General features: G+C 34.6%; 3 protein-coding genes and 1 long non-coding RNA gene across 8 annotated transcripts; all 4 read left to right on the top strand.

Annotated features, from left to right (window-relative positions):
* Positions 1-348: 348 nt before the first annotated feature.
* Positions 349-1293, top strand: LOC149708999 (uncharacterized). Its single transcript, XR_016380159.1, has 3 exons — positions 349-513; positions 585-963; positions 1067-1293. It is a non-coding gene; the product is annotated as an uncharacterized LOC149708999 (long non-coding RNA).
* A 1835-nt stretch (positions 1294-3128) lies between these two features.
* On the top strand, positions 3129-7226 carry LOC149709000 (NPC intracellular cholesterol transporter 2 homolog a-like). Its single transcript, XM_089864438.1, has 4 exons — positions 3129-3287; positions 6027-6140; positions 6306-6481; positions 6987-7226. Exons 1-4 carry the CDS (start codon positions 3200-3202, stop codon positions 7071-7073), a joined length of 465 nt encoding a protein of 154 aa, XP_089720564.1. The 5' UTR covers positions 3129-3199; the 3' UTR covers positions 7074-7226.
* A 117-nt stretch (positions 7227-7343) lies between these two features.
* Positions 7344-13044, top strand: LOC149709001 (uncharacterized). 5 transcript variants are annotated; one of them, XM_089864433.1, is made up of 9 exons: positions 7344-7480; positions 7546-8270; positions 8325-9254; positions 9865-9971; positions 10037-10139; positions 10215-10515; positions 11112-11326; positions 12033-12322; positions 12397-13044. In XM_089864433.1, exons 3-8 carry the CDS (start codon positions 9219-9221, stop codon positions 12231-12233), a joined length of 963 nt encoding a protein of 320 aa, XP_089720559.1. In that variant the 5' UTR covers positions 7344-7480; positions 7546-8270; positions 8325-9218; the 3' UTR covers positions 12234-12322; positions 12397-13044. The 5 variants fall into 5 exon arrangements, with proteins under 5 accessions (XP_089720559.1, XP_089720560.1, XP_089720561.1 ...); XM_089864434.1 differs by having other exon boundaries at positions 7383-8270; positions 8325-8379; positions 8824-9254; XM_089864435.1 differs by having other exon boundaries at positions 7383-8270; positions 8325-9616; positions 9683-9971.
* A 3055-nt stretch (positions 13045-16099) lies between these two features.
* Positions 16100-18677, top strand: LOC149709002 (uncharacterized). The gene is made up of 7 exons (XM_089863895.1): positions 16100-16182; positions 16419-16485; positions 16561-16722; positions 16783-16951; positions 17539-17759; positions 17866-18182; positions 18413-18677. Exons 1-7 carry the CDS (start codon positions 16100-16102, stop codon positions 18675-18677), a joined length of 1284 nt encoding a protein of 427 aa, XP_089720021.1.
* Positions 18678-20518: the final 1841 nt, after the last annotated feature.

Consider the following 20518-nt stretch of genomic DNA (forward strand, 5'->3'; position numbering starts at 1 on the left):
AATTCGATTACCATGTGCAAGCGCGATTCCCGTATAATCGGGGGAAAATTCATAGGAACCCAAAATTAACATTAGGTTCTATGGGAGATTCAAGATTGTATGTTTTTTCAACATATCCTCTGTTCAAATGACCTGAAATTTTACTGATTCGAAGATATATTTAGTATTAGCACTGAATCTACCATTTTTGACATAGGTAAATCGTTTTTATAAAGAAAACCGTCCTTTCTAAATTTTTGAAACTCTTTAATATAATAAAACACGTCGAAACACACCTCTTATTAAAATTTCAGGTCATTTGGATCAGAGGAAATGGCCAAAAACCTTGGGTTTCGGGTAGGGACAGAGTTCACAACAGGCAGGCAATTGTTTCTGTTCCAGGGCAAACACACCACGAGGAGACGTTCCATAAGAAATTCGTCACCATGAGAAGTCCTTCTGCTCTTTTATAAAGGATGCATTCTAGTATTTAATTTTGTAACATACTTATGCAAAGTATAACAGGGTAGTTATGTAAGACCCATCCAACGTTACTTAACAATTGGGGCTGCAAAAGTTTTGATAATTTGCCCTGTTTATTCTAGACCCAGTAATCAAGAACAACGTGGGATTTCAGTATAGTCAAAACTTTGCTTTTATAAACGATACTGCATCAGTAAGAGTTCCAGAAATTAGACTAATTGGCAAAAATAGCAGAAGATAAATTAATAAAATATAAATCTATATAAGTAAAGGACCCGACTGACTGATAATCAAAGGTTCAATAACCTGCCAACGGTGCTTTACCCTGCCTGCATAGATAATTAACATTATTATCTATGCTGACAGGATTATCACTCTGAAATTTTCCCGGGTTGTTACTCTAAATAGTAACTACTCAATAATATCGAAAATGACTATTATACAAGCAACATATTAAAAATAACAATGACTCAATAGCCTTAATCTTTAATTCTAAGGAAGGTTTGTGTATGCTTACGTTATATATAGAGGGTTTGCCTGAAAACGTTATGCAAATTAAAAGTTCAGGGGAGCTCTAAACGACAATTATATGCTTTTATTTTAGCTCTGCCTTACCAGGGGTCGCTATTGATCAATAACCAGTTTGCCTTTGAAAAGTATGTTTTACTGGGAAACGTGCATTCATTACCGAATTTGAGTGTGATACTAATGGCAATAATTAGAACAATTAAATGACATGGTGCTCTTAGAAAATAATACGAACAAAATTGAGTTTTGAGAAAAAAAAAATTTCTGTTAAAAAAAACGTTTTTCAAGAGAAATGTTCCCGAATGCGCTACTGCCATCTCAGAAGTTTCCTAATACTAATATTAAAATAATTTATTAATTAAGATTCACATTTTATTTGTACTTAATTGCAACAGCTCTTTGGTTCTTAATTAACATAGAAGTATGGTATAATTGCTCTATTGTGCAAAATTTCATTTATATATTTCCAACGATAGACGGTGCTGATTAATGGTAGTTTTTGAAACTTCGGAACGGATTCACCCGATTTTGTAAAGCAACGTTTTGGAGGTATTTTGAGAATTTGAAGAATTTTGAGCGTTCATTATGAGAAATATTCAGAAATGGTTCAACCCCTTGGCCTGTACATAAAATGTACGGTTATGTGAGACTAAGGGAAACGTTGAAGTAGATAGTCAGTTAAACTGCAAGAGCTAATTTATATAGTTCGTAATATTTTTTTCAAAGCGGACTTAATGAGTCACTTCAATTTAAAACGAGCTTAAGACAATCATTAACCCAGCATTAAATTGCTGTCTTTTCAGTACAAAATAGTATAAAATTTACACGCATTATAATAATAATATTTAGGTTAAATCTTCCGTTATAGATTTTGTTATTAGATTTCAATTTCCTTTAATTATTATTTTTTAGTTTCGTCAAATAAAATAATATTCCGCCAGGGAAAAAATAAAAAAAAAAGTAGACCAAAACTTTTACATGTAATTATATTTTTTTTTACCAGTCCCACAAATTGTGACGTTGTACGTCGCGTGATATACGACTAAACAGAGAGATTTTAAATTCACCGGAGGGTAAATACCAGTTTGCTTTTGACTATGACATTCAATAAAACTTATCACGTGTGGTAACCCGTTGTTGTACTTTATGCACATCAGTTACGCCCTCAAGACGTAGCACACTGAATTAACAAGTTGGGAAAACAAAATAAACCTCACCAAGTCGAGATGCAATTTAGAGGTTTTTCTTAAATAATTAAATAAATATAATTGATATTAATTATTTTGATCGACATGAATTTACTTTAATTCTAGTTAAATCGATTTGAGAAACTGTATTACTAAAATCAATTTAAACATAGCTATTTTTGACCTTTGAATTCAAGCGTATGCCTCTTTAAAATATTTTTGAAATTTAGGGTATATATGGCGAAATAATCACAATAAATAACAAGAAAACCCGCAATTACGTGAACCTTTGGCGGAGACCCTGCCATTGAGAGGCTAGACGTTTTATTGAATAGTAATAGACCCTTTTTAAATGTTGGGGATACTAGAGAGTGGTATTACACCATCTTGTTGACATAAAACGGAATATCCGGTATGTGAATGAACCAAAGATAAGGTAAGGTGACAAAAGAAAAACTGCTTTTACGGACTGGTAAGGTTGAGTCCTCTCTAACGTTTTTGGCGCCAGCAGATGATTCACCGCTTTAATTTCCAGGGTTGTTTTAAATCTCTTTATTTTAAAACTATAGTAGAAGTCGTAAACTGCTGACTGTACAGGAAAAAAACCATCTGCTTTATTTTCATAATCTGCCGTTGTTGCTCGGGATTTTTCATTGTAAGTGAGATGGAGATAGTAATTTTATCTGAAGAAGAGCGGTCAAAAGATTAAAAGCCTTATCCTAATATTATTTTTTGTTCTTCTTTTTTCAAAATAACATGTGACTAAGCGGCCAACGAATATTTTAAAGATAAGCCGTTTCTCTGATATGCTTGTGTGCACGCCTACTTGGCAACGACTACTTTCTTTTCTACGCGATTGAACATTGTGTATTCGTGCGCCTCAGATTCCATCTATTATATCAAAGTATGATGGTACAAAACTATAGTCTAAGATAACGATTTAGAGAGGGTAAATTCATTGACATTGATTAGTTTGTGGAAAGCGTTGCCGTAGCGAAGTCTCTCCCAGTTTCGCTACCAATATGACAAACAGTCGAACAATTACAGCGGGTTTTCTAGTTTCTTTGTGTTTGGTCTGCTCGGTATTTGGGGTAAAATTCGAAGACTGTGGTGAGTTATTTACGTAGTTTTATTTCTGTGTCATATTTTGGCTAAATCAACTCAAGTTTTAAACGTGTATTCAACAAAAAGCTCTTAGAACTGAAATTATACCTTAGAACCCTTTACAATATAAGCCTTGAAGGTACGAAAAACGTTGTCGAAACTTAAAAAAATAGCATATAGCCTATTGAAAGCAATTTTGTAAAGGTACAGATTTTTCAGACCATGCATGGCTTCGTTAAAATTTACTTTCTGTAGTAGCAACTTAATTGAAACGCAAAATATTTCATAGTTCTTTATGGTAATCGTAAACCACTGGCCGTTATTTGAAGTTTTTCAGTCCCAGTCTCTCAGATGGTATATGTATGACACTGCATTGTCTAAAATATGAAACATAATATTATATGTTTAACCGGAGCCTCTGAGATACCTAGGTCCGCGCGTGTCGATTTTTATGTGGGGAAATATCCAGTTTCATAGAGGAAATATTTTAACCCAATATGTGTACTAGATGGCGCTCTTATTACAGTTGCAAAGGGGGTCTTCCATAAATTCTCGCTGATATTTTAGGTTCCAATTATAAAAAATTTATGAAAGTGAAAGGTTTCACCCTTAAATTAACGTAATTGTTTTAGGGGCCATTTATTTTTTATTGAATCTTTTGGTTAGATTGTGTGGACAACAAAATTATGAGATTTTAACATTGTTGTACTTTTTTAGTAAAACAAAACTTCTTGAAGTTGCTAATTCACAGTTTTATTATACCATAAGAAGAATTCTTTTACTCCTTCATAACCTTTCATTTTTTTTTAACCTTAGCTTTTTTATCCTTTACTTCTTTGGCATGATTGTTTAATAAAGGTCTTCGGAAATTTTCTAAAACGTATTTTTTTTACTATCCGCGACCTCGGCTTCACCGCTCTACGTCTATGCCTTGCCCTAATATTGTAGCAGTCGACGGGGTCACGAGGCTGAACTTATTTTTATTTTACTGTACTAAAAGCGCCCCCCAAGCGAGAAAACACGGCGAACTAAATTAGTTAAAAAAAAAAAATTCTCGCTTCGCGATAGGCACAGGCCTAGGTATCTCGGAGGCTCCGGTTTTGAGAGAATGATGTGTTTGTTTATTTGTTTGTTCTGTTAGAAATAGAATTTAACCGAACTAAATTGTTGATATCAGTTAGGCCTAACATCAGGGAACTGTTTTAGAAGTGGTTTTATAGAGTTCCTCAAGATTCGTTAAGCCTGTAAAGAACGTCCAAATCTTTGACTCGTAACATTATAGTTTTAGTATCAACCCCCAATGAAGCATTTTATTGAAAGTTGATAAAAATTAGGTTTAAAAAAAATGTCACTGGCTTGTAAAATTATTGCAATGAATCAGGAACTCGCAGAGGAAGGCAGCGTCTTCGAAGGAGAGTGAATGATCTGACATAGATTATTTATCGATTTTTACGGATAAAATAAACTTAAAAAACTTTCCAAGCCTTTCCTTCGATTTATTTATATTTTTAAAAAAGTTTTAAAAGTTGACATTTAAGACTAAGACTACTCGAAACAAAGGTTGCGGTCTCGGTCGTTAATTGGCCACTCGCATTGCCAGTTTTTCGTTATGAGGTCTTAAAGGGATGTACAATCCGTTATGTATGGGCGTGTCTATAAGACTCAAGAACTATATTTTTTACTAGTAGTGTTACTATTTCCTGGAGTAGTGATTAGGCTGTCGTCTGCTTGAACGTCTGTTTCTACGGTAGATGCCCATTCTGATAATGCTACGAACTTCACGCATGCTCTGTAGAGCTATATTTGATGGAAGATAAGTTTGATATAGGCCCCGCCCATACATAACGGATTGTACATCCCTTTAAGTTTAGAAGTCGACTTTTGAAGATTTGATAAGTTATATAAAATTAACGGAAAAGATTAACAAGTTTTATTTATGATATTGTTGGTAATTTATCAATATAAACGATAAAAAATGGTTGTCAGACCATTTCATTCTCAATTGACGTTGAAAGTGCGCTTTAAAAATTTTATTAACAGCTGTGTTAGCCGTATTTCGAGCGTAATATTGATAAATAAATGCAAATTTATGCTGAATTTCGAGTGATTTTTTTCTTCATGAAGTTCAAGTTTAAATGCTAAATATGCTATCAAATTCGTAAAATTAAGTGCGTCTAAGTGAGCTAGATAGGAACCAATTTCTAGGAACAGTTCTTATTTTATTCATATTGCAAGGTGCCCAGCCAAAAATTTTAATTCCTTATAGGAAAAATAGCAATTTTTTCCGGAATTATAGGACTAAAAATGCTCAAAATAATACTATTTTTGTTAAAAATCTCCAAAAAAATTGTATTTTACTTTCAAAATAGAAACTTAATTAAACTATAGTAGAAAAAAATCCTGGCCGAGTGTCAAGCCAATTGTGATCTCGATTAAAAAGCTCAATTTTGATAAATTTGATGCTAAACCATACGAAAACTTGGACTAAGTCGAAAATTTTGATATTATGCCTTCCATGAAATTATTGGATAATATAGGACAGGTTCAAAAAAATAAGATTTTATAGGAATTATTGAACCGCTAGGCTCCCTGATATTGAATTCGAATTTCATCAAAATAATCGATGTTTAATTAATATTATGGAGTGATATTTATTTATAGAGTTAATCTAACACACGTGGACACGTGGATAAAATATTACTTAAGTCATGTGATTCTTGAATTTAATAAACGTTTTTCTTACAGGAAGTGTAACTGGTAAAGTAGCAAGTGTTTCTGTAGTTGGATGTGCAGATGATGCGGACACTTGCGTACTTAAAAGAGGATCATTAGCTCAATTCGGCATCGTTTTTAAAGATCGTAAGTTTTGAAATACCAACACTATAAAGATAATTAAACAATTGATTCTCAGTTCGTTTCAAAAGTTCAAATCCGGAGGTTTCATCCGCCTTTGATTGGAAAACTTTCTTGTCTATCGTTATTACTACATACTTAAAACAACTTTATTGCTTTTAATTTATCCAGTTCAAGTTGCTAGTGCTGTAGAGGCGAAAGTACATGGAATTATAGCTGGTGTAGAAATTCCATTTCCGTTACCACAACAAGATGCCTGCCAGAAGAGCGGACTCGTTTGCCCCTTAGTTAGCGGGAAAATGTACTCTTACTCAACGTCCATCTCAGTACTGGAATCGTACCCTCCGGTAATAGTTTTTACTTAATAAGAAATTAATAACTATTCAAAAATCCAACTAATTTAGCAAAAAAAAATGAATTTTTTAAAACTCTATTTTCGAAAGTTTTACAACGTCACGATTTTGTAAAAACAAACTTGTTGTTAAGTGTGATTTAAGTAACGCACCTAGCTGTGCGATACTGTTTGTGTGTTTGATTTTGTACCCGGGGTATCACGAAAAACAAGGGTCTCCACAAACTAGTCATTAAAAGATCCACAACCAGTTTCAAATTCTTATTAGGAAAGCTATAATTCGAATTATTGCATGTTCCCATAGCTTTTAATGTCGTCCTTCAATTCTGCTAACCGTATATCTTCCAGTGCCAGCTCGAATATAGTAAAATTATTCAAAAAGTTAAATCTTCGTGAGATTTGTTTTTTCAGATTATAATGAAATACTTAAATTTTGAAATGATCTATCTTTGCCACTTTTAACCATTTAAATACTAATGTAAAATTGAATATCTTTACAGCTTAGTGTTGGAGTAAAGTGGGAGTTGCAGGACTCGTCTAATTCTAAGGATATTGTCTGCATCCAAATCAAGGCGAAGCTCGAATAGTGTTCGAGTTGTTCCTAATTGTAATATCAAAGAATTATTTTTTTTAAGATAATGAGAATTTTCCATTGTAACTACATTATCATTTAAAATTAGTAAATTCTATATTTAGAGTACTTCTAAATTTAAAACAAAATATATTAACATATATTGAAACATTTGCATTATTTCGTTTATCTAATTGCGGTTTTAATAGTGGCTTTTCAGTTGAAAACAAGTTGGGGAAACCAAATGTTTACCTCTCCGAGTCAAGACGAATATCATCATATTTTCCCAGAATATGCATTTTTTATTGCTACTTAATTTTAAGCTACTGCCGTTATAATTATGAATTATTTAGGTGGTGTAAATGGACCAGTTTCGATTCAATTAATGAAAAACAAACAAAGAAAAATGGAACAGACTTTAGGGTATATGAGGCTATTGATTCTCAGTAAATGATAAGGAAACCCGCAATTGCGTGAACCTTTGGTAGAACCCCTGCGATTGGGAGGCTAGACGTTTCCCGTAACCCTTGCCAATCACCGCGTACATCATAACCCTAAAGATGATAATGGAGTAGAAGCCAATATTTATTTCTGTGAACCGATAACGCGGTCCGGATATTGCATATACGTTTGCTCCGATTTGCCAACAGCGAACGCGATGACAGACTCACAGAACGTCAAGTATAATACCTCTTAGTGACGCCATCTTCGCTCGAAGGGGTAAAAATTCTGAGTTTTCAACCTATTAATAATCGAAAAATGTGTGCTTTAGCTGATCAAATTTTGTTTGATTGGTAACAAGTCTGTCAAATTGCATGAAATTGGATTAGAGCTAAGTATACTTTTAAGAAAGTCTTTCTAGAAACGCCAACGTAGGAAAATGAATGTATTAAAATGGTTGCTTAATAACGATCGATTATTCCAAACTTAAAGAGGTTCATTTTAAGGCTTAACAAAAGTTCTGCTAGTTGGAGTTTGTTCTGGTTCCTTGCTTTTGATTAAACCCTTTATTCGATATTAGTAGAGAAATATTACGGTACGCTATTATGAACCTTAAATGTAAAAATACCTTGGGAAAGGTAATATCAAAACTCAAGCGTGAAATGTAGGTCAAGCATAGCTCATGAGACTAGTATAATTTATTCGAGATTGCTCCAACTGTTCGTACTGCTGCTGAACCATTCCTGAAGACCACGGCTGAGCGTTCTTAAAGGTGGGTCCTTTAATTATTGGTCTTTTTCATTATTTAGCCACCATGTATTTTCAGATGTTGCATGTGAGTTCACTTCTAATAGATTTGAACTTACAATTGTAAGTAAAATGTAAGCGATTCTTTAATTGTTTATAAAAATGTGCCTGAAAGGACGTTTGATCAAATCAATGACCGTTCAACATCATAATTCTAATGAATATCATCCCATTGAAGAGGTTAACGGTAATAGTTAGTATAGGGCGCTGTAGGTTAGCTCTGGAATAGGTGTGCTAGCCACCACCCCTCTATGCCCACCTGTAAACAAGCCACAGGCTTAGTGTGGAAATCCCTTCATAGACAAAGCCTAGATTAGTATTTTTATTATTATTGTTATTATTACTTGAATTCTGATGTCACTTTTGTCACTACAACTAAAGAAAGTAGAAAGGGGTGGGGTAGAAGAAGGCTTGGTGGGAGAGATCTCGGTTTGAAATACTTCCTCTCAAGTGCGTTGATTTACTGCGCCTATTTATAAACAAGTTGGGAAACCAAAATTTACCTCTCCCGAGTCTAGACTATGACCAATTAAATATGCAACTACGTTCTTTAAAATTTAAAAAATGAAATATTCAAGCTTTATTAAGAGTTCCATTGACGACTCTATTGTTTGGTTTGTTGGTTTTCGTTATTAACTTTCATTCTCCCTATAAGCGTATTGTATAATCACCAATAGTAAATTGCTTGAATGATTTAAGTACTTGATGGATGTCATTAATACTAAATTTTGTTTACTCACGAAATACTTTCATAGCACACTTGGCTTTTTAAAACTTACAAATGCATTCAGGAAATTTTCATCATGATTGATATTAAAGGACACGCTTCAAGCTGATTGTAATACGGGAACCAGTAATGTTTCAACCTTCCTTCGTTTAGAGCATTGAATTTACAACCAATTAAAACAGCAGTATGGAAAATAACGAGAAATTCAACTTCAAATTCACTGTGAGTACGTTAAAGGCATAATATTATAATGTATACAGGGTGTTCCAAAAGGTTGGTGTGTTAAGTTCTATAGGCAATTTTGAGTCGAAATGTGCTTTACGGATGATCCCTTAAATTTAAGTAAAAGACAAAGTCAATAGTCAATACTAGTTTAATTAAGGGGACATCCGTAAAACACATTAATCATAAATTGTTTAGGATGTCCCTTAAGACAAAATATCATAGAACATTTTCAACTCAAAATCGCCACTGTTCTGTTCTATTTTTGGAATGCCTTGTATTAAGTTTGAGAAGTGACTCGACTTATTGTCAAAAAGTAAGATGTGAATATATTCTACCAAAATGATGCCTTGTATGGTCCTGTAAGTGATAACCCAGTCGAATCAACGTGAATTTAATCTAATTTAAATATTTGCATCTTTTCGAAGGCCTCATACGCTTCATTGGGCGGTTTTAACAATTAAGTTTTTAATTAATAAATATAAGAAATTGGCTTTTAAACTTCTTGTCAATTCTGACGCCTTAAACTCTGTGTCATACTTTTTGAGGATATATCATATCATTTAAAATTTAAAAATACTTCCTTCGGAAAAAAATTATAATATATTAGACAAAGTTGCCACCTGGAGAAATGGCCGATGTAATGGCTGGAAAATTCAGCCCAAGAATTATTTCGTCTGCTGCAAGTTATATACTACCAAATTTATTAAATATAACGTAAATCCGAAATTAAATCTTACTTAAAAAAAAAGAAAAAATAACTTCACTCTTCTTTGTGTTAGTCTTTCTTTCGTACCCTTAGCATCTGTCCAGAGAAAGCTCAGTAAATATGCCCGAGATACAAAGTCTAGAAATGTTTCATTGTTGACCGGTATGAAAATTGGAGTAAGTACACGCTTCTATTCTCCACTGAATGTTGCATTTTAGTACAGTTCATAATACTTCTATTTCCACGACCAGTTGGTGGATTCGGTTCTAATGAATGCTGTACCACATCCAAGTAATATACTGTCGTTTCATAATTGCCCTGGATTTTTGATCGAAGAAACAGTTTTATTTACTGGAATTCAAACTGAAACCAACGTTGGCAACAGAAGCTTTTCTTTCGGGGCAATAGACGAGTTGTTGTACGGAATAGCAATAATTGCTGTTTTTCTATCAGTTGTCTCCACAATCTTCGAAAATTTCATTCATTTTCCGTTACGTGGTTGCAAATATTTGGAATACATCTGGTTTCACACAACAGTTATTTTTATGAATGGTGAAGTAGTTTTAAGTAATCTTTATTTTAACTCAGGTTCAATCCCACTTGCTCAACAGGAACACTTATTTCCCTTTTATGAGACTTAATATTAATGAAAGCAGTTAGGAACAACAGAGAGTGGGGCACCATAGGCTTTGAACCTACGAAAAAATTAGTACTACCTTTCCCCCGCGGTTTATAAGGAGAAACTATTAGTATAGCATAAGTTCATAAGATATGTTCCATAAGTTTGTCACTGGTTACTGAGAGCTTGTCATGAAGTGACGTAGGTGAAACGTCATAGATCCTCGCAAAGCGACGCCTGGTGAGGCGCTGTCAAAGGCTTAGTTCAAACTAAATAGGATGATGGAAAGCAAAACCTAGTGTAGTCAATTGTCGCGTCGTTCACGGTCTACCTCTCAGAAAGTCTCTAGCATTACGAAGTATAGGAAGTGTCATACTTATGGAACATAACTTATGAACTTATGATATAGCAGAATCCAACCCTGGAAGCATGAAATGAAAAGAAAAACCCTACTTCCTAAAGGATATTTTTTTTTCTTTCTGAGCCTGGATTCCATTTTGATAGGTTTACTATTTCTATCAATTGCTAGCTTCCAAAATATTTCCCAGGCGTTTGTCAACGAAATTTCTGTTGAGTGGTTGGTTTCTTGCAACGTCGGTTTTAATGAGGTCGCTTTCTGGTAATTTGAAAAGTACCCTAACCGTATCTAAGTCATTGCGAATCAACAACTTTGAGGATTTAACGAACAGTGCTGGCACTACTCCCTTACTACGAAATTCAGCTTACGTCCAATATCTTATAAAAGTAAATATTACCAGAAATAAATTGGAAAAAACGATTCTACAGAGGGGAAGTTTACAGCTTTAGAAAATATGATCTGCATTTGTTTGGGTTTTAGGAAAATGGACACAGAAAGTTGAATTATTGAATTGTTAAACATTTATTTGAAGAAAATGAGGAGGAATGCAGTGAATTTCTCCGGAATGACTCTTTTTGATACATTTTCTACAACCAGTTCTTAGTGTAGACGCGATGGCGATTATCTATTTATATGCAATCCGAAATTTCTTCATAATGTCTGACCTCAACTCTTAGATTTTTGAGATTTATTGCAAAATGATGGGTAAACAAGAATCGTAGAATACGCAAGCAAAAACACCGCACCAGCGAACAATATTTTTTAGTTCTCCCAAATTCCTATGGGCCGTTGCCCTTATTCTTTTCTAAAAGGATACTGAACCATCAAAATTTATCTTTACAATATTACTTCATTGTAATTTCTCATTTTAACATTTGACGAAGAAAGATTAGTTCTAGCAAACAATGGCTTACGTAAAGAGCCGAAATATTTTCAGTTTACAAGGTCTTCCTGTATTCCCGGAATTTCGACACATATTAATGACACCTGGCGGATTTTTCCAAACTGTATACTTTCCTTCGTAGAATGATTTCATAATCCACCTGTGATACACCTTAATTTCGGATGAAATTTTGAACTTCTCTCTTTCAGCAAAGACACCAAGATCCTATCATCGCTGCTCTGTTTACAAACTTCAAATATGTAACAAATTTTTCACCTAAAATTTTCGATGTTTACAAAAATGGTACTAGCAAGTACGCCGTATTACACGGTATCAACATGGTTCAAGCGATGATAAATAATAATCCTGGTATTTCACCGGGTCTACATCGAATGGGTGTGAAAGTCTAAATCGGGAAAAAGGTTTATCACTGGGAATTTTCAGTGTTTCCTTTTTCCAAACATTTACCCAGACGAATCCTGGAAAATGTGGATTATCTGTAAGTTCATATCGACTTTATTTATCCAACAAATATGTGAACATTTAACATTGAAAATTGGTTTTATTACTCAGAACACACAGGTATGTGGAAACGGCTCAGTCACAGCGGGCAATAAGGGTTAGGGAACGTAGTTTTGCACGGTTCAAGGTTAACGAAGGGGATAACGCTATTCAACCACTCAAGTCAATATGCCTGCAAGAGTTGTCAACACCATTTTACTTCTGGTCTTTCGGAATGGTTGTGTCGTGTCTTTCCTTATTCATCGAGATTTGGATTTGGATAAAATCAATATCAAAAAGAAAACGAAGCCGCGGAAAATTATTCAAATATCACCATTAACTTTTATTTAAAACATAAATGAAAATGAATGTATAGCCAATTAATTAATTTGTTGCAATATATTACTGTATTTTAAAATGCATGTCTTAGAGTTGAGAGTCGGCAATCTACCAAATACCGCAGTAAATTACTGATTTATATCAAATAGTAGTACATTTTTAAATTACTAGTGATTTGGACAGGATATCGCTTATCTTTTAGCTCATAAAGATAATAAGCTACCCGTTGTTGCTTGTGTTGTTTTAAGGGACTGAATACCGGAAAAAACTTCCTATCGACGTGGAGACTAAACAAAAATATTCTTTGGAACCACTCTTATGAAATATTCGCATGAAATTCTTTGCAGCTTCTAAATTCAATAAATCGATGCTTAATAAGTTTTTTTTTTTGGAAATTGTCAATATATCATGCAATTTAATAGCGTTTTCTTGTGAAATGGAAACAAAACTTCGAGAAGTATTGTAAGGTGACAACCTTGTGGTGTGAAAGATTTTGAAGCAACTATACGGGAATTATCCCAAAGTATTTGAGACACGATTAAAATAATTTCACCTTTGACATGAATAAAATCTTCGTGAGCTTTGTTTTTTCAGATTAAAATGAAATATTTTTAACCCTTGATACTAAGGTAAAATTGAATATCTTTATAGCTTAGTGATAGAGTAAAGTGGGAATTACAGGACTCATCTAATTCAAAGGATATTGTCTGCATCCAAATAAAGGCGAAGCTAGAATATCTACGACTAGAATAGCATTCGAGTTGTTGCTAGTTGTAATATCAAAGAAATATATTTAAAAGAAAATGAGGATTTGCATTGTAATTATTAATCATTTAAAATTAGTACATTCGATTTGTCTCGTACGTCTAATTTCCAAAAAAATATGTATATATAAACGTATATAAAAATATATGCACTATTTCGTTTATTTGTGTAATGGAGGTTTTAATAGCGGCTCTCCAGTTGAGGTTCTTTTGAAGTCGAGGGGTTAGTCACTTGAATAATCAGGTGTACAGAACCGCTGAAATCGATTACTTTGATTTCTAGAATTCTTAAAAAATCATCAGTAATCACAATCATTCTTGTGGGTAATCAAAGGTAATCAGAAATCTCCGATAATCACTGGAAATCAAGTGAAATCTTGAGAAAATCAGAAATAATCACATGATTTACAAGTAATGTTTTGTAATCACAGCGGTAATCACACACACTCAATCGAGGAATTCGAAAATCCAAAAGTAACATCATAATCAGTTGCAATAGAAATAATCACTGCATTAATCGAAATTCACGAAGAATCCAGTAGTAATAACGGCATACACCAAAAAATCACCGGAATTCAAGCAGGAATCACAAGTAATCTGCGGCAATAACGGGAAATCAGTGCAAAGATTATGGAAATCACCGAAAATAGTCGTAATCATAAAAATTCAGGAATAAGTAATCAGGTGTACAAAATTTATCGAACGACTAGCCCCTCGTTTGAAGTCTACAAAAGTTCTGCTAATAGAGTTTGTTCTGGTTCCTTGATTTTAGTTTAAACTCTTTAATCGATATTTGTAGAGAAATGTTACTGTAGACCCTTAACTTCAACGGCACAAAAGAACCTTAAAAGTGCGAAAGGCAATTACAACTCAAGCGTGAAAAATAGGTTTAGCTCAGTTTTTTAAAGCGTAGCTCACGAAATAGAAATTATTCAGAATAATTTATTCTTGATTTCTCGAACTGCTCGCTTTGCGGCTGAACCATTCCAGGAGACCACTGTTGAGCATTCTAAAAGGTTGGTCCTTCAAATATTTTTATTTTTCATTATTTGGTCACCATGTATTTTCAGATTTTGCAAGTGCAGTAACTCACTAAATACACTTGACTGTAAAATAGTACTAAAAGACTAAGGGTTCTTTAAGCATGTGTCTGAAAGGATGTTTAAAAATTGCCAGTTATACATCAAAAATGTTAATTCTGATGTAGAATATCTAATTTTATTCGTTTCTTGAAGTCCGTCAATGAACAATTTGATCTTTCACTATTTCGAAGCGGACACAGTTCATCTTTTCGAATTGGTTCATCGGCGGTTTAGTTCTCTTGTTGAATCCAAAGTCGACTTCTTTATTAAATCAATTACCCGTGCTATAAAATAGGCTTCGGTATTTTGTTTTACCTATTAATAAATTAACAGAAGTAATCCCTTTTAAATTTACGTACACAAAAGACAAATAAATCGTAGTTACCTGTTTTACATGAAAATTAATAAATGAAGTGAATACTAGTAATTCATATTTATTTTTCAGGATTCGGTTTAAAATTTGATTGGGAAAAATCTACGATGAAGAGCGTTTCAATGCAAATAAGTTTTCTTTCAATGATAATAATTAAAGGTAATCATGCAGGGAGTCAATCTTAACCCATGTTATAACATCTGCTTCCATCATAATTATGTGTAAATAGTTAAATGCTAACAATGTCAAAAAGCTGGCAACCAAATACGCGCTACAACCGCTGATGTGAGGCAAATTGAGTTGGTCGCGTGGGAAAGTTAAGCAGAGATAAAACATAGGAAATTCCCTCTCACTCACAAGGCTGGGGGGGGGGGTTGAACTGGAAATCCATAACCGCCAGTGCATGAAAACAAAAATGTTTTCTCAGATATTTCATGGGCTTTTGACTTATCATATAGGTATCATGGCGGAGGAAATTTTCCCATACGTTAAAACATCTGACACTCAATTTATAAAATACAAGTAAGTGTTTTGATTGAAGTTTATTGTGTACTAAAATAAGGAAACTGTATTGATTTCAAAAAACAGATTTTCAAATGTAACCAACTTAACTATAGGCATTGTTACCGTGAGTGTGCTCGTACAGACGAGCGAAGTTTTAAAAATTTCATTTTTACTTCTCCGAGTGACGATGACGTCACGGAGAGGTATAGCACTGGACGTGTCTGTGTGAGTTTGTCTGTCACCACGTTTGCAGTTAGCAAATCGGAGCAAACGTATATGCAATATCCGGACCACTTTCGCAGATAGCAATATTGGCTTCTACTCCTTTATCATCGTTAGGGTTAAGATGTACGCGGCGATCGGTTGGGGTTCGAGAAACGTCTAGCCTCCCAATGGCAGGGCTTCCACCAAAGGTTCACGCATTTGCAGCTTGATTTATCATTAACTCTGAATCAATCTTCTTATATACCCTAAATTTACAAAAATTGTAGAAAAGGTGTTCAGTAGAAGCCAGACGTTAACAATAGCAATTTTCTAAATTAATTTTAGGAATAACATTTCTTGAAACGACTTAACTAGAATTAATGTACATCACTGACGATTAAAATAATCAATATCAATTATATTTATTTAATTATTTAAGAAAAACATCGTCTCGACTCGGAGAGGTTTATTTTGGTTTTCCAATTTGTTATATATAACTTCATATTCCAATGCAGGAAACAACTTATTTAGAGATTCTGCATACGCAGTTTAAAAGCACAATCCAGTACTTGAACAGAATGCACAATATCAAGTAAGTTGCTCCAATTTAACCGAATTCCATTCTTCCAGTCAATTTTTTTTAAAAGAACCTGTTATTTCTCAATTCCTATTTTTCCCAATATACTAGAAAATAGGCTTAGTAGTTTAACTACCGTGAATTGAATTAGATTTGCATTAAATTTAATGGACTGTGTATACTTATTTAAGAATAGATTGAATCTCAATTTTATAGCTTCGATAAAAATCGATTTTATTCACTCCTTGTAGTTTACAAACGTCTTTTATTTTTACGGAGAATATTCCGGAAGTTTATCAAAAGCCCGAAATCTATCGTGTAAGTTTCGGGACGTATGACAATCACATATTAGGCTGGGCAAAATAACGCTTCAAATTACCAAATTTTCACCAGAATGTCCATTTTGTGGCAATACCATGGGAACTAAGTCTATTCGAGAAAGAAACATTTTGGGCATCCTCTGGTTTGGTTGGAGTGACCGAAACAGCCATCATGTCGAGAGCCCCTCGAAAATACATTTCATCCAATCTCGATATTCTAAAAATGGATTCGATGGCAAGTTTTAACTTTTACCTCAAAAAAGGATTTGTATGTACTATTATAATTTTTGATTAGGTGAAGCATCTGATATTGACATCTCTGTTGTCTGTGGCTTTCATTTTGACGGCGAGTTGTGTTATGTACGGGGAATATAGATTAACTGCTAGTCGTCAATGCTTACTATCACTGACCTATCGTTTCGTCATTCATTTGTGGGACACTGTTTCTGTAATCTTCGCTGAACGTGAGTCCTTGGTATAAAAAGATGGTCAAGCCCATAATTAAGCCACCCCGTTTTGTATTCTCGCTATCCCTACTTCAATAAATTTACTTCAAGTGTAATATCCCTAGTATACCGGTGAGGGGGGGGGGAATATTTTTTTTCCTTGGCTGAAAATCACACGCAATGCTACCGAATTGCAATGCTGCCAATTTTCAGCACTCCAAATTGTCGCGCTCTCAATTGTTATACAACCAGTAGGTGTCACCCGTGACCCAAATGTCTCTCACTCAGTTGTCGTAGCGCAACTCTCAAACCCTCTCACAAATAACGTCTGTAGACGAGGCTGTATAGTATCAAAATGTCGATCCGAAGGTCTGCGGATTGGATTTCGGTCTGGGAACCAAAGTTTTGGGTCGTTGAGAGTAATAGTTAAAAATAACGAACGTAAAATTTTACAGAAATTATGTCAAACTTAAAGCATAGCGCGGCTCCAGTGGATCCCCTACAAGGGGACTTTCCTCCTGAACTCCGGGTTTGGCTTGGCAAAGGCTTGTGGGCGGGATTTATACATGCAGGTATGTTTCAAGAGTCAGAATTTTCCTTTGCAGCATATCCTCGAATCAGGGTTCGAGTTCCGGATCGGATCATCTGTTTGTTTTGGCTCTTGGGTTCTGTCATTATTGTTATCTTCTTGACATCGTTTATGCAATCAGATTTGATGACAGAAAGCTATTCTTATATCGATTCCGTATACGATTTAATCGATGAAGAATCGATTCAACCACGAATACTGCATGGTTCAAGTTCTAGCAATTACTTGGAGAGAAAGGTGACACTGACGAAAGCTGCAAACGAGATTTATTAGACCCTTTTGATCGGCAGCTTAATCATGCGTTAAATTAACTCAAATAAAGATTTGGTTTTTTTTTAATTAGTCACAAGAAGATCATAAAATAAAAAACTGGTTTTTAAAATTGGATACGTCTTGTTTCGGCACTGTCGTAGACTTTTTTGAAGTCGATTATTTTATGGAACTGTGCGATGGATCGAAAGCTTTCATTCTCAATAAACCAAACATCTTGTTTACCATCGGCTTATTGTTGTGGCAGAATATTGAGGATCGTAACAAATTGAAGGACCTTTGCCAAGGATTGTATTTCTCCAAATCCAATAACCAGGAATACATGAGTTTTCTCGTCAACAAATCTTTTCACGATACTCACCCTGAGCTCATGGAAAGCGCCGGCTTATCGTAAGTCGATCACTAGGAACATTGTTCTAGTTTCCAACACAAAACGGTCGATTGTTATGCAATGAAACCGACAGAGCGTCAAACTTGAGGGTTTATTTCCAGATTCTAACCCTGGTACTAGAAAATATGATACTTACATACAAAGTTAGCATTACAGCTACTAGAAATAAGTCACTCTTAGTTTTGTTGCAAGCAAATCATTTCCAAGTGTAAAAACTTTTGATTTACAGATTGCTGGTTCTCTTCGAATCGAAGCCTTTCGACTACTTGTACATTGGCATTCACGAATCTCTGAAGATTGTGACTTGGCAAAAAACTCAAAAGGAAGATTTCACACTAAACCTGACTGCCTTGGCATTCTATTTCAACATTTTATTTATTGGATATCTTCTTTGCATCACTGTTCTACTCTCGGAAATTTTCGTCGCGAACATCATGCGCAAATTAAGGGGAGCCAAGAAAATATGGCGGCCGCACTCCAGAATCTTCAACTAATGTTGTCATTAGTCTGCAATGAACGAGACAATCTAGTTTAATGAAGTTTATGTAGTGGTTTTCTCCTAAATGTTAAGGTTAAATTTACAGGGAGTAAAAATAAACTTGTAAGTACTTGCAGGAGCAGATGACAAAGGAGTCTCGGACGCTAGCTTCCACAATATAGAGGGCAATGGGACCCGCGTGCGTCACAGCTGTAGCGGTATCGTTTGCCATAGAGGCGCTATCAGACATTATAGCAGACGATGCTTTTGGTGGATTATATCTGGCACCAAAGTCTGCTGGGAATTTTTTTTGTAATAACGGACTAACGGTGGCTACTGAGGTTCGTCTTACCCGATCGCGACATAAATATACACAATATAATTACTTTATTCAAACAGCTGTAATCGTTGGTATTAAGATAAAAGATAAGACTACATTTTGCGACCTTAAAGGTAGGAATTAATTGACTGCTACAAGAGGTTGGAAACGAAATCACTGTCTCTTACTTTTTGGGTTTTAAAAGATCGTGAGTGATTTCTTTTCCCAACCTCTTGTAGCTATCATTTAATTCAAGAAGAAATTTAGAAAAATTTGGCACTGAAACACATTTTAGTTTTTTAAAAGATTAAAAAGTCGTTGAAATCCATTTTTTAACTCTAATACTCGTTAAGCCTAGGCTAATTATAAGCAGACGATACGTATTTTTAAAGAGAGGCTCCAGACGCGATTTCCCAGATCTCCTTTCGAGACTTTGCAGCCACGCTATTAGTTGGAAAATAAGGCTCAAATTTCCTACGAGAGGTGGCACTGGCGTAATGATTTTGGTTAATATCCGTGACGTTCGCGGATCCCATTGCCCTCTACATTATGGAAGCTAGCGTCCGAGACTCCTTTGTCATCTGCTCCTGGTACTTGCAGAGAGTTGAAAGTTCTCTCTCAGAGTCTCTATGAATTAGTTTTCTACTATCCATCGAAACTGTACGCTTAACAGGATGCTTTTGGTAAGCTGTGGCATAAGGCCAATCCACAAACTCTCATGCATTGTTATGAGATAGACCTGAAAATAAACGACAGGCTTAGTCTGAATATCGCTTCAATAGATATATCTTTGCAGAAGTGAGATGAGACTAGAAGTGAAGGGCTCTAGCATTGATAGTAGATCCTGGCACTAGTGAACAAATTTGAGGATTTTCCCACGCGCCTACACTACTGAGAAAAAAATTGGTCGAGTTCAAAAAACATTTCCTAACTCCTTCCCCTCAACCTAAAGCGGCCGAACACGGACGCGGCTCCTGAATCTAGTTCGGCCGTCTACCACCGCGAGCGTCTCACGTTTTGGAGGGAAAATTCTGAAACCTCCGCTAGAGGGCCAACCGTTGCTGTGTTATCAAGAATATTCACTTTCGCCGAGTGAAGAATTTGGTTAGCTCAGTACTTCTGGTCTCATCTCACTTCTGATCTTTGTAATAGTTTATCGAAAATATTTTTTTGTTTAAAGAACAAAACATGCTTAGGTATTATCAGATCTGATCGAAGTTTTAACTTCGGAACAGTCCCAAAAGCACAAATGACAGAAGCATTTTTAAATTATATCTTTCAAGAATACAGCATAATATGATTAAATTTAAATATACCCACAGCCTCACAGTTTATTTTTTTTTTAAATGTTTTTTTAGACTTTTTTGCTTTCAATGATTTTTAGCAAAACTACTGTATAAAATTTAAGACATAAACCGTATGATGCTAAAATAGGTTTTGTTCGGAAGTTGCGGCCTAGTATTAAATTTTCGGACATCTTTTTAGCAATTTCCATAAGAGAAGAAAATTAAATGACCGAAGTCCCAGATATTACATTT

Source organism: Phalangium opilio, unplaced genomic scaffold, assembly GCF_054372755.1.
Source record: "Phalangium opilio isolate 3A_F unplaced genomic scaffold, DU_Popi_V2 ptg000013l_1, whole genome shotgun sequence".
Lineage (NCBI taxonomy): Eukaryota > Metazoa > Arthropoda > Arachnida > Opiliones > Phalangiidae > Phalangium > Phalangium opilio.